This window comes from Sipha flava, unplaced genomic scaffold, assembly GCF_003268045.1.
Source record: "Sipha flava isolate LNK unplaced genomic scaffold, YSA_version1 289_pilon_pilon, whole genome shotgun sequence".
Lineage (NCBI taxonomy): Eukaryota > Metazoa > Arthropoda > Insecta > Hemiptera > Aphididae > Sipha > Sipha flava.
Genome location: NW_020272960.1, coordinates 421,922 through 443,605, shown reverse-complemented (window position 1 = coordinate 443,605; position 21,684 = coordinate 421,922). Strand labels below are relative to the sequence as shown.

Here is a 21,684-nt window from a genome sequence, read left to right as displayed (position 1 = left end):
TATAATTTCTAAAAAGTTACCTTCATTTACGTCATGACGTGAACACAAACTTGCATCACAATTTTCACTATTGAATTCTTTTTTCTTTGTTTTCGATGTTCTTGTAGTCCGATATTTTTCCGTGAATAATATAAAACACACGTTATTACATTTGTTAAAAAAGCTCAGTTTTTTATAATTTGCTCCTTGACTTGTTTATTTAGTTGAGTCAAAACTGATCCAGTTTTTTTGGTGGATAGCCATGCACCAAATTTAGCTATTGCATTTTTATGTGAAGTAGTATTATCATATTTTTTAGTCATGTTACTAATATTTTTTTAATCAGAATATCCACCAGTAATTAGAACATCTTTTTCAATTTGTGAATAAGAAGGGAAATTACGACGAATACGGTATTCACCTTAATTGAGTATTCCAACCATGGGTACTTATTGTACCAACTACTTTGCAAGTTACGTTGCTTCCCAAATATAAAAGTACGAGGAAAACTGATGACAGGATGTACAGCGGTATCTTCACAAGTTACACAAATATCAAAAATGTTTGAATTCAACTGTTTATTTGTATCTGATATTGGTGTAAGCGCACTTGATCCAGGCTCATTAGGCACAGAAACCGAAAAAGTTGAAACAGCAGTTGATTTTAAATTACCTGATGTGATTAAAAAACGTTTCATTTTCGAAAATGAGCGACGCGACGGACTAAGTAAAAATAAAAGCGAAATATAATCACTACGTTTTACTAAAGGCGTTCGCAGTGACGCAGTGCGATTAATATTTAACTAATCGACAATTGCAAGTGTATCTATCCGACTACAACTTATATTACAGTCTCCTTATTTTTGGAAATAATCGTCAATTGAATGGATAAGATTAATATCTATCATATTGGTAATTATAGTTGATAATCAGGTAACGGACAATACGGGATGTCGGCTATAATATTATATTATACATTTTTCTTTCACGTTCTTGTCCCACATTTGAAGTCCCTTTTCATCGAACATCTTACGGCTTTAATAACCCTATTGATCGAATAGCCAGAGAGTGCAATAAATTAAAATTTGATTTGTTTATTAAGAATGATTTGTATTCCTTAAAACACTGTTTTTAGTAGCCTAATGCATATCATTAAAATTACCATTCTTTTTTGTAAATTTAATTTAATATTATGTACTTAATTAATATTGTAACATACTTGTATCCTTATTTTAACAATGTTCATTATATATTTTATTGTTACTGTACTTGAGTCCATCTGGGCGTTTACATCAAATAAATAAATAAGTAAATACATAAATAAAATACACTGGCTTTGATACACTATAAATTTCGTCGGATGCCGATTAACAAGAATTGATCGGTTATTAAACCACAACACTCAAAATAAAATACGTGTCATTGACTGATTTGCAGAACCAATTAAAAACCATCGGGATTTAATTTTGATAGTTAAAACCGTATTTACAATTTATTAATTCTATTATTTAAAATACATATTATAGTCATATACACTACACATTTAATAGGATAAGAAAATATTTTTATTTTTTTTGGAAAAAGTGGGTAGGCCCGACTCGGTTACCAGGCCTACCCACTGGCTACGTCACTGTCATTATATTATACATATTATAATACTATTCTGTAAAAGATCGCTAGAAATTATCGTATATACGTGTACATCACAATTTGTGAATTTTTGAAGTTTGTTATTATTTTATTAAAATTCCTGTGAATGTATTTCGAAGTATGTTTGTACAAGACGAGCCTGGAATTTAAATGCATTTCATTTGCTAAACGCTTGTTCTTTGATTTGAATTAAAATTTAGATATGAAATCGACTTTGAAGATAATGAACTTTGATAATATCTAAAACTATATGTTTAAATTCTTAACGTTTTCTTTTCATCTTACCAACGACTTGTGCACTATTTATAAAAAAACATTTTCATTTTTGTACTAATTCATTCTAACTTCGTCGATTGAAATCCTTTTAAGATCATATAGCTGGAAGTTTTCAAAATTCATTTTTAATATTTATATGTTTTGTGTACGAGAATGGCAAAAACTCCGTCCAAACAAAAACATCCATTTACATTGCATTATTAATCCATAAAGTATTAAATAATAATACGTTAAGTGCATACCTCGTTAAATCGATATAATATAATTATTTTTTAATAAAACTACAGCGCGTAATTTTTATACCTAATTAGAAAGTATAATATTTGGTATACAATGTAAATGAATGTGATGTGTTCCGTTCCACCACACTAATTGACGCGTACTGATAAAATTAGTCTGTACCTACCGCATGTACCTCAATCTATTACCTTTTCAGTAGCTAATAAAATATTTGAAATCAAATTCAATATGTATATTGTATACCTACTATGTATAACAAAATAATATAATTAGATTAATATTTATATCATACGTACTTTTATATTTGGTAGCTTGCTCCAAGATAATTGTCTATCAAAGTGGCATACCGAGGAAAAAATGTTGGAAATCAGTGGCATAGGAAATAACACGTTTTCGTATGAACTTGGCAATACAACATTTTGATATGGCTCAAAATATGGCAATAATACATTCTGCATTGAACAGTGGTTTTTAAATCAATTTTAATCGTAAAAATAATCGATATAGTTTCATTTTTCCCACAAATTCGATATTACATCATTTTTTCAATTTAGCATCGATGTGTAATTCGATTTTCGAGTTTTTGGCAATATCACGTTTTCCACTCTTCGTTTATTCAACGGTTTATGAAAACAAACGTAATTACTCTAATGTTGTTTTATTGTTGGTTCTAACAGTCCTAATAGTCTATATAATAAAGTTTTAAGGAGATTTTTACTGGTTATAATTTTAATTCTTATCATGATTTACGTACCCAATATCATAGATTTAATATTTTCTGTGAATGAACTTATGTAACAGCCCATCTTGGCTATGTAGCAATTAAGCCCCACAATCATACATTCGTAAACACCCTAAATAATTGTGGATTACGATTCGATAACAGTTGGTACCGTAGAAATAAACAAGATACAATATGAAATACTATTTGTTTTTTTTTCCTGTGCTCCTTGAAGTTAATTTTATTCTTTCACGGATTTTCACGGGAAACGGTGTTTTTTAATGTTCAAATGGAGTGTGATCCGATTAAAGATACAAGCTGGTTAGCTTAGGTTAGCTGCTGCGAATAAAAGCATTAGTGTGCTTCGATGGTTTTTTTTTATCTTACGAATACACGCGTGAATCATCTCAACGGTCGCAGTACATGTGCGTAATACAGGTGTGCACTGAAGCGCGTTCCGTTCGTCTCGGACAACAAGTGTGTTATTATCGTACGAGATATAGGGACGTTTATTATGTAGTTGGTATGTATATACTATTACGTCGTTAATATTATGCAAAGGGATTTTTTTACCCTTTGTTTGTTTTCATTGTCCGCCCACTATTCGTACACGGTACCCACGCGCAACACTCCTCCTTTCGAACGGGAAGTCTTTAAACGATATGCGTACTTTATTATTCACTCATAAGTGTGTTTTCACATTGAAATATATACATGTATAGATATTGTACAATAGGGCTTGTGCACATTATATACCACGCAATATCGTGTGTAGCGGCAGGGGTGGGCAAATGGAGGCCCGCCTTACCTTTTACAAATATGTACTACCACTCTTGAGATTGAAAACGAATATTACTCGATAAACCGTTGATAGAAGTTAAAACGTTTTGCGTTTACTTATTATGCTACATTTAACATATTATAAACAATTTTTTTTATCATATTCAATATATTTTTATACATCAAAATGTACAAAATATGAACACTAATTATAAATAAGTTTTCTTTAACCTACTTTTTTTCGGATTTTTCGCTACATTTACGTTACATTTAAAATTGATTTGTATAAATATAATATGCTTGTTAATTAGCCGAGATCTGTGGCAATAACTCAGTGGCACGATCTATAATCACACGAGTGGTTGTTCAAATCTTCAAATGTCTTCGCATTTAACTCTGTTATCGTACGATAGTAACAACACCGCATTGTAGAACTGCCGATAGTTATCGAACTCGTTGATGTTCGTACGCGACGTCCGAACTGTGACACGTTCGGAGCGACACTGATTTCGTTATATATTCGACTGTATATTCGTTGAAGTTCTAGTTTTCGCTCACCGGTCTACAGTGTTCAATGTTCAAAAACTGACGTTGTTGTCCACGGTGACTTGACGCCACGGACGTAGAAGTCGGTCGGTCGCGTGTAGGTAATACGATGTGATATAAACACGCGGCGGGCGCACGTCGGTCTGATCGCGGTATCGGTGTAGGCGTGCGGGGCCCGCGGTCGGTCGCGCGTCACGTCCGTTATGAATGGTGTCGGTTTCGCCGGCACCCGCACGTAAGATATTTCATCCCCCCCCCCCCGCCACTAAACAGCCACCGCCATGCATTGTTTCCGACGTACGCTGTGCCCCCCATATACACACGTATATATTATCCACTCCGGAGGGTGGTACGCAGCCGCGGCCGGACAAGACACGGTGAGAGAGACACGGTGGGAACAGGTGAGCGGAGGGGTAGATAAAGGCAAATTGATAAATTGCGCGCGCGAGCGACGCCGAGGAGACGGCACAGTACGCTTGCACGTCGGGTGACGGGGTGGAAATACTTAAGTCCTTCGCCATACCGCTACATTAATAATTAAACGGCGCTTCGTCGAATTACCGCGTTATACACTCGGCACCGCAGTCACACACCGCACTTTCGGCACGGGGGTTGACGGGGCGCGCGACGAGACCTCGAGCACCTGAGACGTTCGTGCAACCCCCGGCGTTCTTTGTTTCCGCCGCATCCGGCCGGTGAAGTCGACTATGCACGAGTTGCGTCGAGATGTAACGGCTGCGGGTCAACCGTGTGCGTGTGGCCGAAGCGATTAGTCGTCCCGCCGCCGCCTCCGCCGCCTCCGCCACCCATCGCATTGGACTCAGCTGAACACGTTTATGTGTTTACATGTTTTGAGTGTGTCGGTCCGAGGCGCGTCCTTGTTCGACCGGTGACGGTTTGTGGGACGTCGAGTGATAAAAATACCAATTGTGATCGTATTCGGTTAAATGTGTACACGTTTAATTGTTGAATGGGTGTTGTACAAATTGTTAGTGTATATAATCATATAGGAACACGAATATAGTAAAGGGACTATCAGCACCATATAAAATATAAAATAACGAGGAACAGTTTTAAATACGATCTAGATAAATAAATACAGGATGATTTTTCGTTGTGCAAGAGTCAAGAAAAATCTCAACATTTTTCGATAATATTATGTTTACACGCTCAATTCCGTCACGTCATACGTTTAACTTAATTCCAACGAAAAAAAAATTAATGTAATTAATAATCAGCAGAAGAAACTATATTCGGTTTGAAATACATTTTCTTTGCCAAACTTTAATCCGAAACGGTCCGTATAAATCGTTTCCAGAGATACGAGATGCCGGAGCATATTAATCGTGAGTGTGATTTGAGTGATACGATATACTATACGAAACTCTAGCAGAGCGATCGGGTAAAAGAAATTTTTTTTTCGTCCGATCAATCGACGTTGATCGACCGACAAGTGAATAATAATAGTAGCTACGCACAATGCAGAATCTATACTATATCGTATGGTACACGAATGCGAGTCCAAATAAAAATACGGAGAGCGGAAGCAGAGGGCGTCTTCAACCGCATAACAGAACGTGTACTTTTATGTCGATACACTGTTATGGCCGCGTAAGTGGTAGGTAGGCGTGCGTATTTTTTACGATACTTTTAAAAAATTGCAACCGATCGCTATGTGCAACGACGGTGTACTTTTGGTGTACGGTTTATAACATCGCGGTCCTCGTAAAATCGTCCGCGCTGTAAAATTGATTTATTTTTATTTTATTTTTATTAATATTATTGTTTTTTCGTCCGATAGATTTTACAATGTTATTACAGCGTTCGCGTAGTCCGCGTGTTGTTTCAACGGCACGGGTAACAACGGGCCATTGTTGATGTATTAAACCGACGGTTAATGTTGTTGTCTCGTGTACCGCGCGCATAGTTTTCCGATAGTGTCTCCATGCGGTTTGTTTATCATCCAGCGAAACGATTTCGGCCTGTTATTGATGTTCTTCCGCGTTGTATAAATACATACGGCTGTGCGCGCGCTGCTATATGTTGTCAAAATATTTATATCCACGACCTCTTGATTAGCGATATCCCGTTCGGTCCTGTTATCCAGAAATTCGATCCGAACAACGCACTCCGAACTCCTCCGCATGTCGCAATATATTCGTTATTCGTGGCTGAACACGCACGCCGTACCGCTGGCGCATGAAGGCCCTGAATGCACTCCGGCTTTGGTGTACGAATCGCAAACATAACGGAAAATCTGACGAACAACATAAAATACAGTGGAACCTCGATAACATGAATCGGTTAAAAAAAAAAATGAGTTTCCGAAAATATTTTTTTATTTAAAAACACAAAGACTTCATTTTATAATTTATTTATATATTTACTAATAAATGTATAGTGTGTGTAGGTATGTTTTATATTGTATTAAAATTTAAAAAAACTATAAAGTAATAAATATGTATATGCATACATTGTATATAATAAAGAAAATACAATGTAATGAATAAAGTAGAATTATTTTTTAAAGAAATCTGATATTTTTGATTGTTTTTTATTGTTTGACCTACCTGTAAAGTTTTCAATAACATTTAGCACGGAAAAAATCTCGTCTCCAATTTCTCATTGTTCTTGGATGTACTTACATACAGCTTGTAAACTATCTAATACCTGGGAAAGAGTAGTTTTAGGCAAAACCATATTATATAGTTTAATATATAACTGTACCTTTTTAGCGTTAGGTAAAGATTAGATTGATAATTTTAATCGATTTTTAATTACAATTATCTTTATGTATAATAATACACTTGGCTATTTGACCTTCGAGTTATCGAGGTATGTACTTGTTGTGTATTGTTCAATAAATTCGAATTATAAGCCAAAATTCAACTATAACTGCTTCGACTTATCGAGAAATTCGAGTTAGCGAAATTCCAATTATCGAGAAAATTTATCACACATATCCTATATTGTAAGGCAGGGGACAAGGTATTTCTTCGATTTATCGAAATATCGACTTAAATATCCACTAGATTAGATAACCGTAGTGCTGTACCATCGTCCAAGTTGAAAATTCTTGGCACACGATCCACGGTCCGTTCGATTTCGAAACTTTCGACTACCCGACGAACGACGTCTGTTGTTATTCGTGATCCAATTGCTTCCGGAACAAGACTTTTTTTTTATTCGATTTCTGTTTAGGTGCATTACAATATCGTGTTGAATGACGACGGCCCGTAAAGTAATATTTTTAGTAAAGTATTTTTGAAGCGACTCAAAACAAAACGCGTGCATGATTTAAATGATTTACTTGTATGCACGGCGAAATAACCGAAAATCGCATTTAATCTCATCCACTAATTAGTTTGACGTGTAATGATAGAACGTGAAAAACTTTCATCGGCGTTGTCTCGTCTTACGGTAATGAAAAATCTGTGCAAAAGCTACTACTAATGGCCGTTTATTTTTATTAAAACAGAAAATATGTTTTTTCTCAGATGTATTTTTGTCGACTAGCGTTCCTCTGGGATGTTTGAGTTATCAGTATACGACTACTTAAATATAAAACATAAAACCATAAAAAATGTTGTCGGCAATGACCAAACAAGATTTTCATCTCGTGAGTAGGATAAACGATAAGTACACCAATATAATATCAACGAATCTTTCTTATTTTCCCTAATCAATAGTGATGGAAGTGCATTGGCCTTTTTTATACGTCATAAACGGTAACATCTTATCGCGCAAACAAGTACAATTACCACCGGAAAATTCTGGAATTTAACGTTTTTTACGTTTACGTTTACAATTAACGGTATCGTACGGTGCGTCATTGAAATTTAAGTATCCATCATTCCGGCAGCAAAGCGAATAAAAAGCTAATGTCGTTGTAGAAAATATTTTCTTGTACACATTTGGCACGTAATACTATTTTTCGGATACAACTGTCAAAGAAATTGCACCTTCTGCGAAACGTTTTCCTTTTTCATTTATCTTGGTGTGCATACTTTAAATATGTATATATTTAAAACGTCCCGGGTCGGTGTATGAGAGTTGTTTGCGATTTGCCTTGGTCGTACCGTTTCCAGAACATTTAGTTTAGAGTGCATCCCAATTTAATTGCTACCGACAGTCCAAATGTCTTCATCGATTGAATACTGTGGTAATAGCCTATTGCGGAATCTGTAAACCGTGGTTCGGCAGTTCCGTTAATCGTATTAACAGTTTATTCACCTAAAACATATTGTAACGGAAGACAACTCGAATGAAACTGACCACGGAAATACTACATGTTGAATTGTTTGTTTGTTTGTTTATTTTTTAGATTAGATTGGAATGAGGAAATTTATTGGTTTTACAATGGCGTATGTTTTTCTTAAGTCCGTGTACAGGATTTTGACTAGAAAGATTGCTCTAAACATCACAATAATAGAAGATTTATATTGGGAAATGTTGTCTATTTCGTACTTTAAGAGGTTCATTTAACGAATTTTCCCAAAGTTTTCTTAGTGATTGCGAAAAACCGACGAAAAGTTATAAAAATAAGGCAAAATTGACAGCATACTGGTTTTTGAAAAAAACAAGTTATTGTTTTCTTTGTAATTAAAAAAAAGGAATAATCAAAATTTGACTGAGTGCTTCTAACATGATATTATCACCGTTTGCTATAGACGATACGATTTTTAAAATATTTTTTTGGAGCTATTTTTAGAAAATTGAAATATTTTTAAATTTTAGATGCCTATTTTTTGGACATAAAAAGTTCAATCTACCTTTAAAGACATTAAACTTGTTAACTATATAGGTATAAATCATTCTGATAAATATAAATTTGTCTACCGGAATTGTTTTTTCGAGAGAAATAGTACATTGGTTTCTTATTTAAAAAACCAAATATGATACATCTGGCCTGGCAGTCTTGCAATTTTTATTTAATTAAAAAAATTAATTAAATACTTATATTCATAAATGTTTAAAAAAATAATGTATTTTAAATTAATATTAAAGTATTATACTTTTATAATTTTCTCCACGTTAGTTAAAGCAACTATTCAACATAAAAAAAAAAAATTCCTTATTCTATTTACAAATATATTTTTTGCTCACCATAATTAGAAACAATATCCGTTTGATAATTTTTCGACCTGATTTTACAAATTTACTATTCAATGTTGACTAGGTAGGTTTTTATTGTTCGTCAGTGTTGTCTTTTATTGTTTAAATATTTCAACTACATTTAAACTTTAATTAAGATTACATTTTCGTCGTTTCCTGGAACTTATATACGTAAATAAGATGTTTGTTGGATGTTTTATAATATTTTCAAATGATAATCAGTTTTTGATTGTCAAAGGAAACGCAAAACGCATATTGTTATACAAAGTACCATTCAAAGCAAACACATATACATACCTGGTGCGAATGTTTATGCCTTACAGTAAAATATGTTTACGCGTACATGCTAATAATATGTCGGAATCCGCGCGTTCTCATGATTCGAGTTTCGAGATGACTGCAGTTTTTCTCGTTAAGGTTATTAAAAATTCGTAAGACTGATTTTGATTAAACATTCGACACCGCATGTAGACAACAAAAGGATAAACGTCAAGGGAAAACTTTATCAAATATTTTTAAATTTATCATAATAGCTCTATTAAAATGTCGAGAGATAAAAGTTATAATGCTGTTTGTCAGAAACTTTAGGGTTCCGTTGAATCGACAAAAACTTCAAAATAAACACCGTGTTCACCACGCGCGCGATACAGCCGTCATGTGCCCTCGAAACTAATTTCAAGAAAATAATATTTCTCCGTTTAATTATAATAATAATAATATATACACGCATATTTTATTACCCGATCCACCCCTACCATAGTCACACTTATTCATATGCTGTTGTACACGTTATTCATCTCGCAAATTTTCCTCGTTCGCGTTTTGTTCGCTATTTTTCCATCCACCAACAAACCCTTGCGCACGCTTTTCGTCCACGGTGACAAATGAAATACATTTTCCATTCGTGCGAGCATACCTATTCGCGTACAATCTAATCCTTGGTCTGTTCACGTAGACTGTTTTCCTTCCTTTAAACGTACCCGTAAGTACACATCTAACGTTATGCAAGTCATAATGTACGTACGCGCGTCTCACACTTGTGCCAGATACACACACACACACACACACACACACACACACGCACACACACATGCACACACACGAACACACGCGGACACACACGCACACGCTTCTTCTGCGCTCACCCGCTGTACCATCAGCAAGTCTTCAAACCACCGATACGCGCGCGCGACTTTCATTATTATTTAATCGTCGCTGTCGAACAAAGTTTCGCTTACGGGGGCGTTCGGCTATACGGTCCGGGACGGCGATTCAGTGAGGGTGCGGACGAGGAACCGGGGGATGGAGGTAAGTCAATCGAAAATCCAAAGTTTCGTGCCGCGGCGATTTTCCGCGTGGCTCTCGTAGCGTAAAACTTTATCGCACTCAGTAATCTCGCGCGTGCGGCGCGTGCACGAGATGAATTATGTTTCGTATGCGCGATGCCTGTGTCGCGCGCACGTGTGTGTGTGTGTGTGTGTGTGTGTGTGTGTGTGTGTGTGTGTGTGTGTGCGGTAGGGGAGGTCGAAAAGAGTTCGCATACATTAAATACCCGACAAGGTATCGCTGCGCAGATTGCGTCGGGCTGGTCGACTATGCGGTACAACTGAGTCCTCTGAGTCGACACATTCGGCGACGACTAGGAGAAACGGAAACGTAACTCGTCGTTTCCTACCAATGTGTTATGTGCGTGCACTTAAACCGTTTGCTATTGTTATTTTGGTTGTTCGCAGCCGAATGATTACCACGCGATTACCGTTAGCTCATCTCATCATCTTGGCCAATTCATTATCATCCATCCCACGCTTGTGCCGTGGTATGTATTTGTCTTCAGCATTTTGTTTCGTCTGACACTTCCAAAAATTCTCACCGATTCATTTTTTCCTAATTATCTTCTTCTTCTTTTACTTCTTAACACACAGATCCGTTTCGAACTTGGGCTATCGTCATTGATGTATAAATTTTGTTTACAGCACTTCAGAATATTTTTGCAGAGCTTTCGTCTAACCGTGTTCTGTGATCGGCCAGCCACGATGTTCTTCTACCAGGCGATTTTTGCCATCGATTTTTTCTTGTAGAATATGTTGCAGAAGGATACATTTGTACTTGTTCCGCATAATATGCCCTGAGTACCAGGAATTTCCTGCGTTTTTAACTGTTGCCACTGATTCGTTTTCCTTTCCCTTTCTACGCAATACCTCAATATTGATATACTCGTATATTACCTCAAAAGTCTTCTGCACAACCTTGGTTCAAATTATTTCTAGCTTATTTCTAATTTTTTTTGCTAGGGTCCAAGTTTTCGCGCCATTCAGAAGGGTTGAGAATTCGTAACACCTCAGAAGTCGTGTTTTTATGTGTAAGGACAGTTTGTGATTCTTAAATGTTGCACTCGTTGAATGAAATATACTTCTTATTTTTCCTATGTGATATTTTATGGGATCAGTACATTTTACTGATATTCAATTACCCGACAACCATTTGTTCGACACTACACTTGTCCGATAATCAGAGGCGTCATTTGGGGGGGGGAGGGGTAGATTATGGCAAATGCTCCACTTTAAGAAATTTTAAAAAGTCGGCAATCCTTTGTCCGATGATCAAATGCTAAAATCGGTAGAGAGTAAATTTTTATTAACTACTTTGTACTCAGAAATCTGATAATATTCTCTTTTAAATACACGTTCACGGTTTATTAAAAGTTGAGAAACAATGATTCCTCCCCAGTTTATGACAATCGTTATTACGCGAACTATATAAATTTTATTTTTGGTATTGTGATTTTTATAAAACAGTTTTCGATACCATAAAAATTGAGCTCATAATCTATAAAAAACCGTTAAAATCGTTTCTATTCACTCCAGACTACGGTACATTATATTTGAGATACAATTTTATGTTTTTATAAATATAATGTATAATATAAGTATTTATTTAATTAGATTTATATTATTATTCCATTAAACCTATTGATAGGTTACTTAAAGCCACCTCCTTCTCTCTCTCTCCTAGTAGACAGCTCCTTTTTCTATATCTATCCACTTTGGGTTATCTCACTCCCGATTCAAATCTTATCCTTAACTCTCGCTCTACCCATGTCATCAACTCCATCATTAATTTTACTATTTCCATTGGCTTTTTAATTTGATTTGTATGTTTTTTATAAATTTGTATCTTTTCACCACATAATTCTATTGGCTGTAATGTCCCCAAGAATAGCAAATTAAAAAAAAAAAAGTAACTTATAGCCTATAGGATAAGTAGATAAATTAATGTTTTACTATCTTCAATGTTATTATTTAATTGGGTGAAATGAAACGTTTCATGTTTGTTGTTTATCATTATGAAACTATTATTCATTACTAATCCTTACATGTTTTATTCCAAAAATTATTTTATTGATAGTCTATCGTTCGTAATTATTAAATTTTTAAATTTATAGGTAACCATAATTTTTTAAATATTATTAAGTCGGCAAATTTTATCAGTTGCCCCACCATTTCAAAAGTTGAAATAACGCCCCTGCCAACACTACATTTGCGCGACACTACACTTGCCCGACAATTCATTTTCCCGACACTACTCTTGTCCAACCATCTCAAATTATTCTATAATATAAAAATGAATCGCAAAATGTGTTGGTAAGTGCATAACTCAACAACGCCTGGACCAATTTGGCCAAATCTTTTTTTCAAATGTTCGTTGAAGTTCAAGGATGGTTTTTACGGCGAGAAAAATTAGAATTATTGCTGGAAAAACCCTAAAAATAGCCCTTTTTGACCCGGTCGATAACTGCACAATTGAAAATGAATTATTAAATAAAACTATTAAAAAACTATTAAAAAACTATTAAAAAAACTATTTAAAAACTATTAATTTTATTTTTGGTAGTAAATGACGGTTATTGCATAAATATTAAACAAAAAAAGATCCCGCAACAGGTGTCAAAACAAATAAGAATGTTAGTTCGAAAAATTATTATGCATATCGGTTGATGATTAAACGAGATCAAGACAAAATTATTCTACGATATCATGAGCTTCGTCAACAATTCATGGTCGAAATGTATGTAAAGACAGAGAGCGAACGATTTTGATACTTGCGATTTAATCAAAAAAAGCTGCGTGCAGAAGATTCTCAAAACAATTGTTAGATATTGGAGATGGGAAAGTTACTACAGATAAAACGGAATGTATAAAATTACCGACCGATTTCTGCACAATCATTTATTCGCAAGATGCTCTCATTGACCAATGTACACAGACAATACATAAATCATGAGTGGCTGGCAGAAAGGGCAATTTTCGTAGTAAAAAATGTGGACGTCAACGAATTGAATCTCAAGATAAACATTTATTACCAGGAGACATGGTGTCATACAAATCTATAGATATAGTTTGCTATGCTACTGAAGCTGTAAATTATCTAACAGAGTTTTTAAACTCATTGGACTTACCAGGCATGCCACCGCATAATTTACAATTGAAGGTTTGTTCTTCGGTTATTTTGCTTCATAATTTGACCTACCACGGTTGTACAACGACACGCGATAAGTTGTTAAAAAATTAATGAAAAATGTTATCGAAGCCATAATTTTAAATGGCAAATTCCGAGGTGAAAATATATTATTACCGCGAATCTCTATTATACCCACAGATGTGCCAATACAATTTAAACGCTTTAAATTTCCAATTAGATTGGCATTTGCAATGACTATCAATAAGTTTCAAAGCCAAACAATGTCTGTAGCTTAGATTTGAGCACATCATATTTTTCACACGGATAATTATACGTGGTGTGCTCTCGAGCCATCCAGTTTGTGTTTGCGAAAGATGGGATTACAAAAAATATTGTACACTCTGTTGCATTAAAGGATAGATATTGTTTTTTACTTATATTGTCATAATTAGCGATATATATTATTTTAATGGAAAAAAATAAATTAATATTAAAAAAATAAATTAATAAAAAAATAAATGTTTGATGTTTTTTCATTTTTATATTTCGTTACCATTCATAGCACGCCATATATCTTCCTTACATCCTTATCCTTACCCACATTCTTACATGCCTATATTTAATTAGTTATTTTTTTCTAGCAAAATATTCTCTAGAAATAATTTATATGACAAAACAACGCTTGTCGGGTCAGCTAGTTTTAAATAAATATGTGTCAAAAATTATTCAACATTTCAATAAAAGTACCTTTTTTACGTAGAACGATATTATCCATGATAAAATATTTGTCTGATTTAGTCTTTTTTTTAAATTATTGTATATTAATATTGCATATTAATAAGTAATAATTATAATAAAATAATGGAATAGTAATAAAATATTGTATATCAGTATTACGTACTGTAAAAGTATTTAAAATATATTGTCGGGCAAATGAAGTATCGGGCAAACATATTAGACCCACATTTTATTCCTTCTGCGTTGTTCCACTTCTCTCTAATGACAGTGTCAATATATTGGTATTGATGCACTCTTTCTATACGGGTTTGATAGATACTTATATGAGTGAGCTCCAATAATTTTCCTTGAATATAATCATAATTTTAGTCTTGTGTATATTAATGTCAAGTCCGTATCTACAGCTGATTTCTGTTATTTTATCCCTACGTATTTGAAGATCGTCACCAGTGCCCGTTAACACTATAGTATTATCGGCGTAACGTAAGTTGTTTAATTGCATGCCATTTAAAGATGTTCCTTGTTTTATTTAATTTAGAGCTTCTCTAAAGATATATTCAGAGTACTCGTATACAATTTTGTCTCGTCCCTCGTCAAATTTTAATCGGGTCTGTTGTATACTAATTTTACTATATTGAAACCAAGCTAAGTTTTACTCGCGTGATTCTTACGGACATATTCACAGACACAAATGGCCCCAATTTTTTTTTTTTTTTTTATTGAGTGAGGAGGTAGGGTCACTGAGATTTATTGAAACCATATTATCTGGTTTGATATTTGATTTTTGAATACATTATATTATTTGACATGTTGTTAATTAAAATAAAAATTAATTAATTAATGAAAAAATTAAAAATATTAAAACCACACTTCACACAAATAAAATCAATAAACTTATTATTAATAATATTTAGCACTGTTTCATTTTAGATTGGCAAATCATTAAAACATTTTTTGCTGTGGTAGACGGAGATGACGGATGGCGCTAGAGGTCCTTAAATTGGGATTCTGACCCTTCTTACTATACTTTTTCATTAACCACGGTGGCCTCAAGTCCTCTATTATATTGATAAAAAAAAAAAAAAAAATGCATACTTTATGATTGTATTTTTATTTAAAAAAATGCTCTGCGTTTACATTGCGCCAATACATCAACAATTTTATCAACGTTGATGTTATTTGAGATATCTTTCTCGATATAAAGTACGTTAATAGCGGAAATCGAGCCTGTATTTGAGGGGACTTGATATAGTTTAAGGAAGGATAAGGTCCTCGCTTCTGTTTGCGTTTAAGAACCCATTACTGTATTGGGTTTTTCATATTACTTTTTTATATACAATTGAAATGGTAGTTACGAACTACTTTTAAGAATCCTGATCTGAACGAAAAAAAAAAAACTTAAAATAAAATCAAAAATATGACTTGTTTTCAAATAAAAATATTGATTACTTTTAAATGTTACATGATCACTGGTCCTATGGCAACTACTCGCATGTTTGATAATCTTAAGATTTCCATCAGAATAATATTTATCGTACATACATGAACTTATATGGCGGAAATATATCAAACTGGGTTGTGCTGCAGTACTCTCTTAATCGGTCCGGAGACGCTAGTGGTGATGTTGGTAGGGCTCACCAAAACTTCGAGACAACGCCGCGCTTTCGCCACCTAACCACGACCGTGATAATAATAATAATTTATTTTTTCTTGATGATTTTCACTTAATGTTTCTGACGATTGCAATCGGTTGTTTTCTTTTTGCGGCAACGGCGGTCATACGCTCGTTAAATTATCTCCAATTAATAATAATTTAACACCATTCGGTTTTAATTCACCGTTTCCGAATTTCTATCTCGTTCTACCGAACCCTTTTTACGAAATGTCGCATTAATTATCGTAATAATTAAGTAAACTTTATTATTCTTGGTTCCATACGATTTACATATTTCTAAACGGTAATTATTTTCGTATCCAAATAAAAATTGAACGTTTCGCTTACACTCATTATGCACGTTGGGTCAACAGCTATAGCACAGTTATATGATCTCGTCCTGTTATCAATTTGAACTTAATATAACCTCAGGGAGTGATCTCTCTGCTGACATTTATAACATTTTTACGTCAGACATAACTCAAACCTAAGATACTATCCTAGCCTATATCTTGATCTATTTGAAAGGTAGTTCATAAGCTGGAAAAAAAAATGAATGTAGATAAATCCATACTTGTCCCTTTCACCCTCAACAAAAAGAATATAAGCTAATTTCAGATTTCAAAAAGTTCCCAATCAATTCTTAGTTTAAGCTAAACAACTTGCATATAGCTGCAAAAAGAAAAATAATTGTCCAGGGTCTTCACACAAAATTTAAAAAGAAAGGCACTTAATATTGGATTGTTCTAATTTTGTCCTATACTGAAATCCAAAATTTTGTTACAAAGAAAATTTTTTATCTATAATTTTAAAACCAATTTAAACTACTAGTGCCCAAATTTTGGAGTGCGCTAGACCAATAAATCTTAAAACACTTCAAGCCTTGCAATACATTTTTCTCCACCTAATCATGTTTGTTAATAATAGTAAATTTCCAATCATACTCTCCGTAAAGATCTACAAACTGAAAAAATTGAAAATTTAATTAAAATACATTATGAAAATATCCACTCAAAATTAATTCATCACATATCCATTAACCCCAAACCAATACATTACCATATTTCTAGGTAAAATTTCGTAACGGCCGAAAAAAATATTGGTGACATGATATATAATAGGTCTATAAGTTGTTATAGTAGATTCCAGCTTGTAACCTCTCCTCTCGTTTTTTCTTTCTCTTTCAGGATCCATCACTATGTTGTATCTTTAATCCCGAATCATAGTATTCTGTGTCTTTTTATATTTCTCCATGAACCAATATGCTTGTTGTATGTTTTATTTTCTACATATTACAAGTGTTATATTTTAAATTAAATAGAAGAATAAAAAAAATGTAAAACTACGAAATAATATGACGACATACAAACAGTTGATAATATGCACTATTTTTTTTTTCGTAGTTCATCCAGTGATCTCGTCACCCAGCCAGTTGGTCGGTGCTCCGAAAGGCACTGAAGTCACATTAGAATGCAACGTCGAAGCGTTTCCGAAGTCTATAAATTACTGGGTCCGAGAGAGCGGTAAGTCGTCCATTACGCTGCATTTAAAATAATATTGTAACACTTGTATTATTATATTTAAATATAATTTCACAATCGTTGGAAGATATTCGACTGCGTGTAAATCCCCGCACCACCAAAATACGCGTGCATAGACGTTCTTCCGCTTTTTGCACTTTACACGATTATGTAATTTTATATTATATTGAATACACGGTTGAACTATATTACATACAGCGCGATGCAATTTGAAACTGACGGACAAATTGTACCTCGTGAACCGGCTTGAAAAAGACAAATTAATTGATTGCTTTGGTTTTTGGCATAATCCTTAGGGTCTTAATCCGGGTTTAAAAAGACCACAACGGTTTCCAAAACGTTCTGTGGTCAACATCTGAGTACATAATACTGCCCCGTGTTGTAACTATATACGACGAGAATATTGCGTTTTACATTTTGTTAAATCAAAAGAACTTTGAAAACGTTTTTATTTATTTTAATTAAATATGTGTGTATGATATATATTCTATTTTTCGGAAACATTAAATTTGTCATATACCCAATACATATCACTTTATTTTAAACTGTTTTGATGTTGATGTAATTATATAATATTTTTAGTGGTTTTGAGTATAACTTACTAAACGTTGCATAACACAATAATTCGCTACACTCATAATTATCAAAAACGTTTTATTTTCCGTTGTAATCATTTATTTTACAGAAATGAAAAATATACATATTGTATTTGAAAGTGTTTTACTTTGAATATATTTTTTAATAAAATTTCGTATTTAGAAAATAAGATAAATCATCTGATCTTTGTCTTGCAATGATATATTTTAAAAGTTTATTTTTAACGAATCCGCCCGCATTATGATTTATTGCATTGGCCGTTTGCGTATTATTTACCATATTATACGAATGCATTAAAAAAAAAATAAATATTAAGAAAATAATTTTCAAAACGCTATTTTGTACTCGATTCAAAATAAGTCACCACCACAAAGAATGAAGTGCATTCTCGTACGTGACAAAGTGATATTATAAATTATATTTTTAATTATTTAGAATAACATAGATAAATTATTTCTAGTAAAATAATAAAAAAAAATCATGTAACACTTTAAACATGTGTGTTATACCGAATTTTTAGAACCTGTTAATAATAATGTTTCAGAAACAAATATACAGCTAACTTGCTACAATACAGCTTTCTTCTTTAGGTAACTGCATTAAGTTTGAGTAGAAAGCTTAATTAATATTAATGTAAAAATTTATCCAACTTTTGGAATCCAAGTATTATGTATAAATTATTTAGTGTACAAGTAAATGACAAATACATTCACATGACGTTTGAACCCTCTTATGTCAAATCACGTACTCGTACATACTAAAATCGTAATCGAAAAGCAATTATTACTTATATAAATCTAACGTGTATAATAAAAATTATATAATATGAAATATATATAATACATAATAAATATATAAAAATTATATAAATTATATATTTTAAGCATTATTTTTCATTAGTATATATAGCTGTAGTAAATAATAATAAATAATTAAATATTTGTATTCTCAAACTCGAAAAATATTTATAATAAAAATGATGTTTTATTTTTTTTGTGCTTTTTAGTAAAAGTTGGATTTCATTTAAAGATAATTATACACTTTTTGTACGAATTTTATGGTAATGAAACCAAATTATCGAATTGTTTTAATTCGTGATATTGTTTACTGAAAATCTTCGTATAGAATTATTATGGACGTTTTTATAGTATCCTGAATACCGAAATAATACATTATATACATACAATAAAACAAAATAATTCGGATATCTTTGGAGTTCTTAAGAATGGGTGGTTTTAATTTTGTATTTTATTTTTTCATTATTCGAGGTTAACTCTGTGATTATATATTTTATTCATCCGTATTTCGAAGATTTCTCTCGGTCAAGTCGAGCCAGATAAATAAAATCCGCGGAAAAACGTGAGCAAATAAGAGAAAGTTTATTTTAATATAATATATTTATATAATACTCACACATAAATATATATATATATATTTATATTTGGCCGAGAAAGTGGTTAAGGGACTGGTGATGACAGCTTCTTGGCTAAAAACCAGGCCTCCTTCCCTAGTTCATTTATGGCTTTGCCAAAATATCCCCGGTCATGTTTTTAATCGACCTCGCACCACCCTAGGAATATTAAGTAAGCTCACGCCCGGCTGGCCCTGTTTAATTATTGAAGCCAAGGATATTTTATTAATTTTTTTTTCGTTTCAAATTCATTTAGCTCCGGGATGGGAAAAGAGAAAGGAAGAGAAAGAGAGAGATCCTTCGTCACATGTACTCTGTATTGTTTCATTTCCTTCGCGCCGTTGGTAGCAAATAATCGAGAATAAAAATAATTATAAAATAAATTTAAAGAAAACTATATCATAATACATACAAAATGCATTTCATCGATTCGAAGAGATACAAAGGGAAAAAACATCGATTTATCGTTTTTATCAAACCGTTCAAATCGCATATGTGGTACATATTATTGTTAACCCATGCTCCGTTGTTTCAATGTTTTAATATTTAATTTATCATCGGAATTATATTCCCATGCATATGTGCATATTTTTGCAAACTTATGCTCCTACACGGTCGAAATGTCAGAGGTAAATATAAACTATGAAAACTTTTTGTTGCATTTCTTAAAATATATTTAGGGTTGCCATTTAAAATCGTTTTCTCGACGGCCTTCATTATTTAATATTTTTAAGTGAAAAAGTTAAAATCAAGCAATGGTCTCGGTGTCATTAAAAATTGACAAATTAAAATCACATAAATTACAGTCCATCGCAGTACTACTGCTATGTACTCAGTTATTCGGTGTAATTACATTTTTTTACACAAGTTTTACCCAAATTCGAAAGCCTTTCGTCAATTACTCATGTTTTATTTAACAGAAAAAACTATTCGTATACATTTAGAATTATTTATTTTAGTCTCCACATAGATATACATTAATACGTTGTTGGTATAAAAAAGTTTATTTCACAAATGTATACATATTTCAGGTCTAACGAATGACGTAATTTCGTCTCCAAATACGTCAAAGAACTTATAGGGTTTTACAATTTTGGTTCACATAATTAGCCAAAGTTGTAATTTTTAATAGCCATATATATATATATATATATATATAAGTTTATTAATATATAAATTATGAATCATTACATAAATATGTTATTACAGACATGAAAATCAAATTTTTTCCTAGTGACGAATGAAAATATTTTACTTGGGTACATTGTGCGTGATCATGAAACGAAATCGAACTGTATACGACAACCGTCAAATTACGACCCCCCCCCTCTTTATCATATCGACTTTAAACCCTCACCAATATTTTGGAACTAATTTGGAACTATTTGGAACTAAGTTTTCAGAATTTGAAATTTCACCCTTTTCCCGGAATAAGATTTTAATAATTTTTCTTGTGCTTAGTAAATATACAGTGAAATTAAATAAACACAATATTCAATACTTAAAACACTAATAATTAATAGAAATTATGTGATAATTTTTCTTAATAATTAAAAAATTATATTTATGAAAAAAACTTAATTTTTGAAATCGTTTTAAACTAAGTTAATACAGAACAGATTTTCCAAAACGCGGGATAAAAGTGTCGTTTTGGATCTTTTGTCGGGACATCAGAAAGTTTCGATTGAATACAGAACAATCCTAAAAAAATCGGATTCCGAATAGATTTAAGAAAGGGGATTCTATCCGGATTACGTTTTCTATCAAAATATACCTATATTCTGTCAATTGTACTGAACTGCCCAATGATCGGATAAGACTCATACAAACATATTTGAATTCGTCATGAAGTTGACTTGAAAACGACTTTTATACTTTTTTGAATTATTATTTTTATACCCTTAAAAAATTGATTTTAAAATCTAAAATAATAATAAATTTATAATGTAAATAATATGAAATTGATAAAATAATTTGAA

At 32.8% G+C, this 21,684-nt stretch overlaps 1 protein-coding gene across 1 annotated transcript in view; it reads left to right on the top strand.

Moving 5' to 3' along the window:
* The window catches only part of LOC112685731 (lachesin-like), a 149,986-nt gene that overhangs the window by 108,517 nt on the left and 19,785 nt on the right, over positions 1-21,684 (top strand). Inside the window, exon 7 of the mRNA XM_025557696.1 lies at positions 17,560-17,679. Coding sequence (XP_025413481.1) covers positions 17,560-17,679 — 120 coding nt within the window. The remainder of the gene's footprint in view (positions 1-17,559; positions 17,680-21,684) is intronic.